This window comes from Echinops telfairi, unplaced genomic scaffold (genome assembly GCF_000313985.2).
Source record: "Echinops telfairi isolate 266 unplaced genomic scaffold, ASM31398v2 ScPeMD7_1713;HRSCAF=2227, whole genome shotgun sequence".
NCBI classification, from domain to species: Eukaryota; Metazoa; Chordata; class Mammalia; order Afrosoricida; family Tenrecidae; genus Echinops; species Echinops telfairi.
In genome coordinates, this window is record NW_022105611.1 from 22,417,785 (window position 1) to 22,428,877 (window position 11,093).

At 41.6% G+C, this 11,093-nt stretch overlaps 1 protein-coding gene across 1 annotated transcript; it reads left to right on the forward strand.

Annotated features, from left to right (window-relative positions):
* The first annotated feature begins 2,786 nt into the window (after window positions 1-2,786).
* Window positions 2,787-3,740, forward strand: LOC101663003 (olfactory receptor 51G2-like). The gene has a single exon (XM_004708898.1). The coding sequence runs from the start codon at window positions 2,787-2,789 to the stop codon at window positions 3,738-3,740; it is 954 nt and encodes a 317-aa protein (XP_004708955.1).
* The last annotated feature ends 7,353 nt before the right edge of the window (window positions 3,741-11,093 follow it).

Sequence of the window (11,093 nt, forward strand, 5' to 3'; positions counted from 1 at the left end):
AGTGCCTCTGGTGGCAGAGTGGTTTTGGGTTGGACTGCTAACGGCAAGGCCAGCAGTTTGAAACCACTAGTTGTTCCATGGGAGAAATACTGGGCTTCCCATTCCTGTAAAGACTTGGGAACCCTCAAGGGCCATTTTGGCCTGTTCTAAAAGGTTGCTATGAGTCGGAATCAACTGGATGGCAATGAGTTCAGTTTCTAGAGGAAGCAAGTATCATCTCCCCAGCCCTGGCCTCTGCCACTGTCTACCAGCTGAGTAGTCTGCCCGGACCCCCTGTGAGTGTCTCATCAGACTCAATGTCAGCATGTTCATACCTGGCTCCTCACCAGTTGAGTTGGTAATGCAGTTTTTGGCTCATGCTCCTTGTGCTCAGTACTGAAAACCATACCCCCAAGGGCCTCATTCACAAAGATTAGCGTATGAATGGTGCCCTACTACAGTTGTCCAGAGTGGTGGCTCTGACCTTGACAATTGTTTACATGCATTTATAATAAGCACATAATTGTCCTCGCTGGGGGTTTATGTGTATTAAATTCAACTGTCTATAGGGTTGAAATGGGTGAAATGACTCCCTCTATGTACCTTTCCTCTCCCAGCTGTATCCCCACAGTTTCCTAAAGAGGAAGCGCTAAAAAGCAAAGGCAGAAATGGAAATAACATAGTTCAAGGGTTTACATTTATGTTTAAAATGACCCACAAATCTTATGTTGAAGTTCTATTTAATGTTCCTAACTAAGCGTATGAAAGCTATGAGAAAATGTTACAAAAGAAATATGTGTGAGATAAGCTTTGTTCAGTCATGAGTTTATACTACAGTTGGCCATGAATTCAATGCTAATAATGAACAATGTGTCTTTAAAATAGAAACACACATAAAACAAGGTTATGTATGGATTGGTTGACAAAAATAATGTGACCAGAGTCTCACAGAAACTTAATTCGATATTTTCCTTTGAGAAAAGGTCCAGTGCTCACTAATTCTGTGTTCATAGAAACTTTATAGACCACAAATACTGCAGATAATGAGAATCAAGTCATATATAATTGACAGAAATGCATATGTGGGTTCACAAAAGACATGTAGTAAAATTTTTATGCCAGTACTTACTACTCATACTAGCTCCAAACTGGAAGCTATTCAAATGTCTACCAGTGATAGAATGGATCAATGTATTGAGGTACAGTCACACAATGGAAAGTAATACAGCGACGAGAGTAAATGAACCACAACTACATGCAGTAATACGGATGAATCTCCCAGATATTAAGCTGAGCGAAGGAAGGCAGGTACATAATATTCACACTTTATGACTTTAAGTTATGAAGTTCAAAAATAGGCAAAATTAATGATAAGTATTAGAAATAAAAAAAGTAGTTATCTCCAAAATTTGAAGTGATTGGAAGGAGTCGCAGGGGACTCATGGGGTAATGACAACATTTTATTTCTTGATTTGGATGCTTGCTGTATAAAGGCACTCGTTTAAGAAAGTACAATAAAGATACCCAGATTGGAAAGGAAGAAATAAAGTATTTTAAAAATCACAAATGATAAGATATTTTGTGTAGACAATAATAAGGAATCCACTAAAAGTTATTCAATTTAAACCAAAATTTACCTTTTTACCCTTTATCATCTAATTTGAGAAGACACTCTGGAGGAAGCAAATATTTAGCTGCAGTTTTATTGAAAGTTTCAGGAGGTTCCTTAAGTCAAAGAGAAGATAGTGGTTTAGTAAAAATCTGAGTGACTAAAGAAATAGTCATAATGGGATATCCCCTCACAGAAGGGTCACAAGGAAGGGATGAGTCAACCAGGGTGCCATATAGCACCAATGAAACTCACAATATTCCTCTGGTTCCTTGAGGCTTCTTCGCCCCCCCACCGTCATGACCCCAGTCCTGCCTTTCACTGCAGGCTAGATCAGAGCATGTGCACAGGTACAGATAAGAGATAAGAGCTCACAACACACGGAATCCAGGAACAGGAATGGGAGTAGTGATACCAGAAAGGTAGGGGGAAGGTGGGGAGAGGAGAGGAGGAAGGGGAAACCGATTGCAATGATCGTCACATAACCACCACCACCACCCCCTTTCCAGGGGGATGAACAACAGAAACCTTGTGGGAAATAATAATTTATAATTTATCAAGGCGTCATGAGGGTGGGAGGGGAGAGAAAAAAGAGGAGCTGATACCAAGGGCTCAATAGAAAGTAAATGTCTAGAAAATAATGAAGGCAACATATGTACAAACATGCCTGATACAATTGATGTAAGCCTTGTTATAAGAGTTGTAAGAGCCCCAAATAAAATGATCGTTTAATAATAAAAAAGAAATAGTCATAAGTAATAAGATCAATTCAGAAAATTTATTTAATATCTCTTCACTCAAAGAGAAAATTAAACTAAGCAGAAAGTCTAAGAGAATGATGCTTCTAAGAACTAGGTTCCTTTAAGGGTCAAGAAAGAATATAGAACAAATTTTCTTTTACCACTTACACTTAAAAATCAAAAACCTGTCGCTGTCAAGTCAATTCCAACTCATTGTGACCTATGACACGAGCAGACCTACCTTGTGGGTTTCCAAGGCTGTGATCTTTATGCCTTATCTTCCTTTCATAGAGTAGCGGCTGTGCTTGAACTGCTGAGCTTTCGCTTATCCACCAAATGGTTTAACCACTGCGTCACCAGGGCTCTTTTCCTTTACTTGGTTGGGAACTTCATAAATGATAATCAAATCAATGAATGCTTCTTATCCATAGGGTGGACGACTCCCTCCTGGAATCGCTATGTTCTCCTGCAACACCAGCACTTCTGCACACTCTACATTCCTCCTTACTGGCTTTCCAGGCCTGGAGGCTTCTCATCACTGGGTGTCCATCCCCATCAACTTAATCTGTGTGGTTTCCATCCTGGGCAACAGTATCATCCTCTTCCTGATCCGCACAGACCCAGCCTTGCACGAACCCATGTACATCTTCCTGTCCATGCTGGCAGCATCTGATCTGGGCCTCTGTGCCTCAACCTTCCCCACCATGGTGCGGCTCTTCTGGCTAGGTGCTCGTGAACTGCCCTTTGACCTCTGTGCAGCACAGATGTTCTTCATTCATGCCTTCACCTATGTGGAATCCGGTGTGCTGCTGGCCATGGCTTTTGATCGGATTGTTGCCATCCGGAATCCTCTGCAGTATGCCACCATCCTTACCCACTCAGCCATGGCCAAAATGGGGGCTGCTGTTCTACTGAGAGCTGTCCTGCTCAACCTCCCGGGACCCATCCTCCTGCGGCGCCTGCTCTTTCCTCAGTTCAGCGTACTCTCACACTGCTACTGTCTGCACTGTGACCTGGTGGGACTGGCCTGCTCAGACACCCGGGTCAACAGTCTGGTTGGTCTGGTCTCCATCCTTTTTTCACTCGGCCTTGACTCCTCCCTTATCATGCTCTCATACGCGTTGATCCTCCGCACTGTGGTAGGCATCGCGTCCCCTGGGGAAAGGCTCAAGGCACTCAATACGTGTGTCTCACACCTCTGCATTGTTCTCATCTTCTATTTGCCCAAATTGGGGCTCTCCGTGTTGCACCGAGTAGAGAAGCACAGCTACCCTGCGCTAGCCGTGCTCATGGCCAACCTGCACTTCTTGGTCCCGCCCTTCATGAACCCCATTGTTTACTGCATCAAGTCTAAGCAGATCCGCCAGGGCCTCCTGAAGCGCTTCCATCAGAAGAGGGTTGATACCACCTAGAATAGCAGAAGGATCAGTAGCTCTTTGGGGCTTGTAAAAGAATGGAAATAGTGGGGGAAGAGCTAATATTTTGAGAATTCTGAATAATTATTCCCTGAATGGTAGTCCTTTGTGGGGCAATATCACTTTCTATAACTATTGTTAAGGAACTTGGGTGGCATAGTCATTAAGTGCTCAGCTGCTAACCAAAAGGTTGGCAGTTCGAACCCACTCTGTGGGAGAAAGATGTGCTAGTTGCTACTGTCAGGGTTATGGCTTTGGAAATCCTTTGGGGGCAGTTGTAGTCCCACTTTCACCCAGGGGACTTTTTACCCAGGGGACTCAACCCCACTAACTGGGAGGATGTGTGTCTGTATCACTTCTTTTCCCTATTTTATTTTTTGTTTATTTTCTCCCCTGATTTTTAAGTTTACGGAAGGTAAGTGGTAAACGATATTTACCTTTATACTGGTCCTCTCTTCCAAATTACTATTAACCAGCACATATACCAGGATGCAGAAAAATGTGGGGAGGGGAGGGGGTGAGTGGGGGGGGGTACATACAATATTGTGCATGCTCAATTTATCTAGCAATCATTTGAAGCAAAAGAATGATGCTTCTCTCTTGGTGTTCTTTGGGTGTGTCTGTCCCTGGATTCCGTGTGTTTCCAGTTGCTATCTGTACCAGTGTACATCCTCTGGTCTAGCCAGATTTGTAAGGTTGTTAGCAAGACGTAAAGTGTGGCCCTCCAAACGGAGCAAACTCCTTATGACCTCTGGATGGCATTGGATTTAAAAAAAAATCATTTTATTGGGGGCTCTTACAACACTTCTCACAACCCATACATCCATCCATTGTGTGTCAAGCACATGTGTACATTTGTTGCCATCATGCTCAAAACATTTGCCTTCTACTTAAGCCCTTGGTATCAGCTCCTCATTTTTTGCCCTCCATCCCTGCTCTCCCCTCCCTCATGAACCCTAGATAATTTATAATTTATTATTATTTGGTCATATCTTACACAGCCTGGTGTCTTTCTTCACCCACTTTTCTGCTGTCCGTCCCCTAGAAAGAAGGTTATATGTAGAAATCGGTTCTGCCTTATGCCCCACCTTTCCTCGAACCTCCCGGTATCACCACTGTCACCACTGGTCCTGAAGGGATCATCCGCCCTGGATTCCCTTTGTTTCCAGTTCCTATCTGTACCACTGTACATCCTCAGGTCTAGCCAGATTTGTAAGGTAGAATTGGGATCATGATAGTGGTGGGGAGGAAGCATTTAGGAACTAGAGAAAAGTTGTATATTTCAACGCTGCTACACTGCACCCTGACTGGCTCGTCTCCTCCCCGTGACCCTTCTGTAAGGGGATGTTCAGTTGCCCACAGATGGGCTTTGGGCCCCCAATCTGCACGCCCCCTCATTCACAATGATATGATTTTGCCTGATACCTGACCCCTTCGGCACCTCGTGATTATACAGGTTGGTGTATTTCTTCCATGTGGGCTTTCTTGCTTCTGATCTAGATGGCCGCTTGTTTACCTTCAAGCCTTTAAGACCCCAGATGCTATATTTTTTGATAGGTGGGTACCACCAGCTTTCTCTACCACATTTGCTTATGTAGCATTGGCTTTTTAAGGACCAGTTATAAGGGTGGAATAGACACACCTCAGAGTGGGAGAAGCACTTTCAAAATAGGCAATCAGTTAGGATGCAAGTTCCATGAGAATAGAAATGCAGGGGCTGTTTTATTCCCAGATGTATTTCAACTTCCCAAACAGTGGATGTTCAATGCACATTGTTGACTAAGTAAGGGAGGAAGATGAAGAGACAGCTTCTTAACAGCTAACCCACAGGAAGGAAGAGGGCCGGGAGAGCTGAATGTCGGGGGTGCAAGGTAGCAAGCGTCTGACAGACTAGAACAGATGAAGCAAGGAGGGATATCCCATCAGAAGCGGTGGGACAAGGTCCTCCTGTATCACATGGTGAAGAAAATCATTTCCAATGGAGCTCAAAGAGAACATAAGTTTATTGTTGAGCATTTTCTATAGCTACTTATCAATTTCCAGGAAGAGACTGATCTAGAAAGGGAGAGATGTCTCGCCCTATTACTAGATTTGTCCTTGGTCTACTAAATTCTAAAAGATCCATGCAGTTTTCAATGGAGTAAGAGTATTCCTGGGAGAAGATCACTGCTCAAATTTAACGGAACAAGCTGTTAAAGCATCTAAAAGTGCATTGTCTATATCTATGCACATCCAGGTGGTGAAGATGCAGTACTTGTGGTCATTTTTGTTTATCATTTCCATGAACCTTCTGAGACGAGAGAGGGTGAGAAACTTAGAAGTAGGAAGGCAGGCATCATAATAATGAGTCCTGCACATGCAGATTTATTTTCATTTTAAAAAACTTTTCGTGTGAACTAGGTGAAGGTATACAGGGCAGATATCAGTTTTTACACTCAGCAACTCATCCACACTTTTCTTCAACTTCCCTCAATCTACCATCACCCACTCTGCTCACCCCTGTGTTTCTTGTTTTCCCCCTTTCCTTCCTTAACCCTCTAAACCCTGGTGTTGGGTGAATGCTGCCCTTTTGATCGTAAATAGATGATTTTATTTTTAAACCACAGAGGTGGGTTCAGTTCCAGACCTTCAGGGCGACTAAAAATTATATAGTCTTAGGGGTTCCAGCTGTCTCTTTTTGGCCAGTAAACCTGTTATCCTTTATGATTGCGTTTTCTTCCACAGTTTTCTCCCGGGACCTTGCAATGCAATTCTTTTCAGAGCAATTGGTAGGGATAGCCACGCACAATCTAATGCTTCTGCTCTCAGGGTCATGGAGGCTGATATTTGCATGGTCCGTTCGTCCATTGGACGCATTATATCCATTTGTCTTTTGATTTTCATCCCTTTTCTTCTGGAGGGGAGAGCCGGTGGTTGCAACTCGGCTGGCTGCTCATGAACCTTTGATACCCAGTTGCTACTCACCCAGTAGGTTGTAGAGCGCTGTCTGTGAACTATGTTATGCTGATAGACCTTGCTGTCCTCTGAGTCTAATGCAAGTGCAGTTTTAATCGGAAAGCTTGTTTTCCATAATACATTGTATTTCGATGGGCACTGAAACATGAATTTCAAGGAATGAAGAGGCCTGTCCATCTGAAAATGACCAGATCCTACCCAGAGAGCCCAAGAGGCAAGGCTAATAAACTCTGCATTCAGAAAAATCCTTCTAGAACATCGTGTCTACTCGCTGCCAACCCATGGTTTTAGTAAATTCAAATTGTTTGGTTTCAGTACATCCAAAAGCTGTTTGACCAGATATTTTGGAAGATAAAATGATTCTAAAAGGTAGCTTTTTCTATGCACCGTCTCTTGTAAGGGCCAGGAACTTGGCTTGGGAAAGCATCATCCCATCGAGTCTGCTCTGACTACTTCACCCACCACCCTGATAGCAAGAACATTCAGACCAGTGAACCAGCAAGGCCATTAGTCTGAGGGTCTCACCACCTTTGATAAGAAACCCTAGAGTGGTAATAATTCATTTTCAAAGAAGTAATACCAGATTAGTTCTGAAGAGTTGGAAATTAATGATGTTCCAAATATCCAGTTCTTTCAAGATGTGACTTGGCTCTAATCCCCTATCTCTCCCATCCCTCATTCCCCTCTTGAATATATTTCCTCACATCCCTCGGTTCTGTGATTCTCTGCAATATACTACAGAAACTCACAAAACTTTAATGAAGTGACTCATGTGGGTGTGTGTGCTATTCAGTTCTAAGTCTGAAGGTCTGGCAAAGGGGAGCCAAATGCAAAGTCCAGAGCCAGAAGCCAAAATTGTCCCCAAATCAAAGCAGGTCTTCTTGCTTCTACCAAAATCAGGAAGCAGAAGAATGACTTTGATAAACTTTCCAAACTCACCGTTATTGAGTTATTGCTGACTCACAGTGACCTTATAGGACAGGGTAGAACTACTCTTGTGAGTTTCCAAGACTGTAACTGTTTTCAGGAGTAGAAAGTCTCGTCTTCCTCCCAAAGAGTGGCTCGTGGTTTCGAACTTCTGACCTTGAGTATTACGGCCCAACATATAACCACTATGTCACCAGAGCTCCTATGACTTTGATGCAGGTGTGCCTTTGGTTTTTAGCAGACCATACCCTCCAGGAAAAAAAAAGGATGGTGTCTTAAATCATACCATCTAGTAATGCAGAATCTAAAGATGCCCTCCAAGGAAGCAAAGGTGTGACTTGGCCCATACCCTCTATCTCAAGACCTGAAGTCAGGTCTTAGTCCCGCTCTAATCTTGTCCATCAGTATAGTAGAGACTGCCTTCCAAATGGGATTAAAACCACAAGTGTAGGGTCCAGAATTATAATATACCACACAAGGAATGAATTTCAGGTCACTTCTGGGCTCTTATAGCCATGAACCCATTCATTCTTGATTATTTCCTTACTCCGGGTCTCTCTTGGGGATTAAGCATAAAGTTAGATTTTTCCCCACCACATATTCCATTAATTTGTTTACTTTCAGCTATTATTTCTCTTTCCTTCCACTTATTTTTGCCTTAACTTTTCCATCTTGGGAAAGGACATTAGGTTCCACTGTTTTGCCAGTCCAGATTTCTGATAGCAAGACCGGTCCAGCAACTATGGCTTCCTCATTCCATTTCCATTCATGCTGGGTGGGGTTGCATAGATACAAGAGTAGTGGATGATGTCAGCCACGAGGCACTATGATACTGTTCACGGTCCATCCAATTTTGTCAGATGAGAAGAAGGTTGCAATCCATCCATCAGGTCATGGGAATTCTCACATGCAGATTCAGGAATATAGGTATAGTCCCTTGCTGAGGGTTCACCCTACTTTTGGCACTCGATGCAGCATCCCTGGTCCTGGAACCACAGCACCCAGCAGGGAAAAAAGAAATTTCAGGTGATGTGGGGAAGAACTGTACAGTGGCGCCAGCATCCTCCCCCACCCTCTCACCCCCATACATTATAAAATGTGGGGATAATATGAAGGGGCTTCACATTTTTGTGGAAAGATACTATTATCTTTTAATTTTCTTTCTTCCTTGGTACCAAACTCACAAGAGATTATGAGGATTCAGGTAGAAAATGTACATAAAATACTTAAACAGCAGAATACCAGTTTTCTACTTGTTTGTATATGGATACTTGATTGATGCCTAGCCTCCCTATTCATTTCAGGCTCAGTGAAGGTAAGGAGAATATCTGTATTTCCTGATTTGTCTAGCCCTACCATTTAGCACTAGGCCTACAGTAATAATTTAGCCCTTTTTGCACTAAATGAATGAGTGAATAAATGAAAGACTGTTTCTCCCCCCACAAATAATTTTTATTGAATTCAATGGATTCCTACTGTTATCATTAACATTGTTATTATTGTCTTACATTTTGCATCAAGTAATGGTTAGTGCTGGCTGGTTTGTTGTAAATGCAGAATTTTTATTCAAGGTCCCACTGCTCCATTAACCCTCCAGTCTTATTAATTCATAATTTAGCCTCTCAAGGATTCTAATTACCAAAATACTTTAATTCCCAAAGGAGTGATTGAAATCTGGTCTAAAAAAAGGATCTATGATACATAATGCAGTCAACAAAGCTTGTCCTTAAATTATACTCACCAAGGCTAACTGGAGAGTATTACTTAAGTCTGTGATATTCTAGAGGTAGGTAAGTTTTTTGGTGAGTGATTGGCTCACCTATCACATTTTAAGATTAATTAAAGTTTTTGTGCACACACTTTTGCTTGGCTACAAGCACTCAAGGGACTGGTGGTGGGGGATGTTTTTGGACAGGAGAAGTAGAGTGAGTGCTTATGGAAACCAGAATGTACATCTCAATTTCTTCAAAGTCAAATCTCTCCAAGCTGGTCTACATTGTGCATGGATTGATCATGGGGCAAGTAATTTCCTAATTGCCCTCTCTAAAGTAAAGAGCTACTTCTTTTTCCTTAACAGAGGAGGGGGAACCCTTCCCCCCAAAACCTATGGAAGCTTATGATGAACAGTTGCTATAAATTAATTCAGAGTGATGTTAAAGTTATGATTTATGCAAATTTATTTTTTCTGTATTGTTTTGTCATCCAAATAATTTAGCATGATGCCAAAGGCAGAGGTCATCCAGAGTAGCTCTGAGGGAGACTAATTCCTTGCAGATGAAGAACAGACTATTTAAAATCAGATCCGCAATATAATTGTAAGGGTGGCAGAAATATATAGAAGGCAGAAATATATAGAAATATATAAAATAACTCTTTATTTTATAAAAACAATTTACTCACATATAAAGGCATACATAGTTTAAGTGTAAAAAGCTGGAAAAACATACATCATGTAAAGTTTTAGAGCATAAAGCTAGTGTATCTGTAATAATATCAGATAATGCTAACTTAAAAACCAAAGGTATTACCAGAGAGAGACATTTTATAGTGCTAAACGTCAAATCATCATAGCATATAGCAATTCTCAATGCTTATACACCTAATAACAGAACTTCAAAATACACTTGGAGATTTCAACATCTCTCTGGAATTAATTAATACAAGTAGATATATCATAATGAAACTGCAAAAATCAAAAATGAAGAAAGACTTAGAGCAGATCTGAAAAACTGAAATGTTACTTACACAGACAACCAACAAGTCTAAACACTGGTTTCTTGGTAGAAACCATACAGGCAAGAAGGAAATGGGATGGCATATGTAAAATGATGAAAGAATAAAGTTTCCAACCCCAAATTACAAACTTAGAAAAACTGTCCCTCAAATATGGTGACAAAGCTAGGACATTTCCAGATAAACATAAATAAAAGGGATTTTAAAATCTAGATCAACTTTACTTGAAAAACTTCAGGGAGTCCTTTGACTAGAGCAGTGATAACGTTAGACAGCACCTTGAGATTAAGACATATGACAGCAGCGCCATAAAGCAACCCGGGGAAAAAGTACCCCAAACAAAGTGAGCTTATGAGACTGAATTTAGAGAACAAGAGGCACCAGCTGAAAACAGCTACAACTACAAATCACAAAGAGAGAATCAATGGCATAATTCTAGAACAGACTATTTTAAACTTAAGAAGATAAAAACAAATGACCGAATAATCACAAAGAAAGTGAATAATCTTTCTAACCAAAAGAAGAATGAAGCTAATCATAAGAACTTCTTGAGATTGGACACCGTTTTGCAGAAGGGCTGCGGGGAGGAGATTGGCCAGTCAGGGTGCAGTGTAGCAATGATGAAACATACAATTTTCCTCTAGTTCTTAAATGCCTCCTCCCCCACTATCATGATCCCAATTCTACCTTACAAATCTGGCTAGACCAGAGGATGTACACTGGTACAGACAGGAA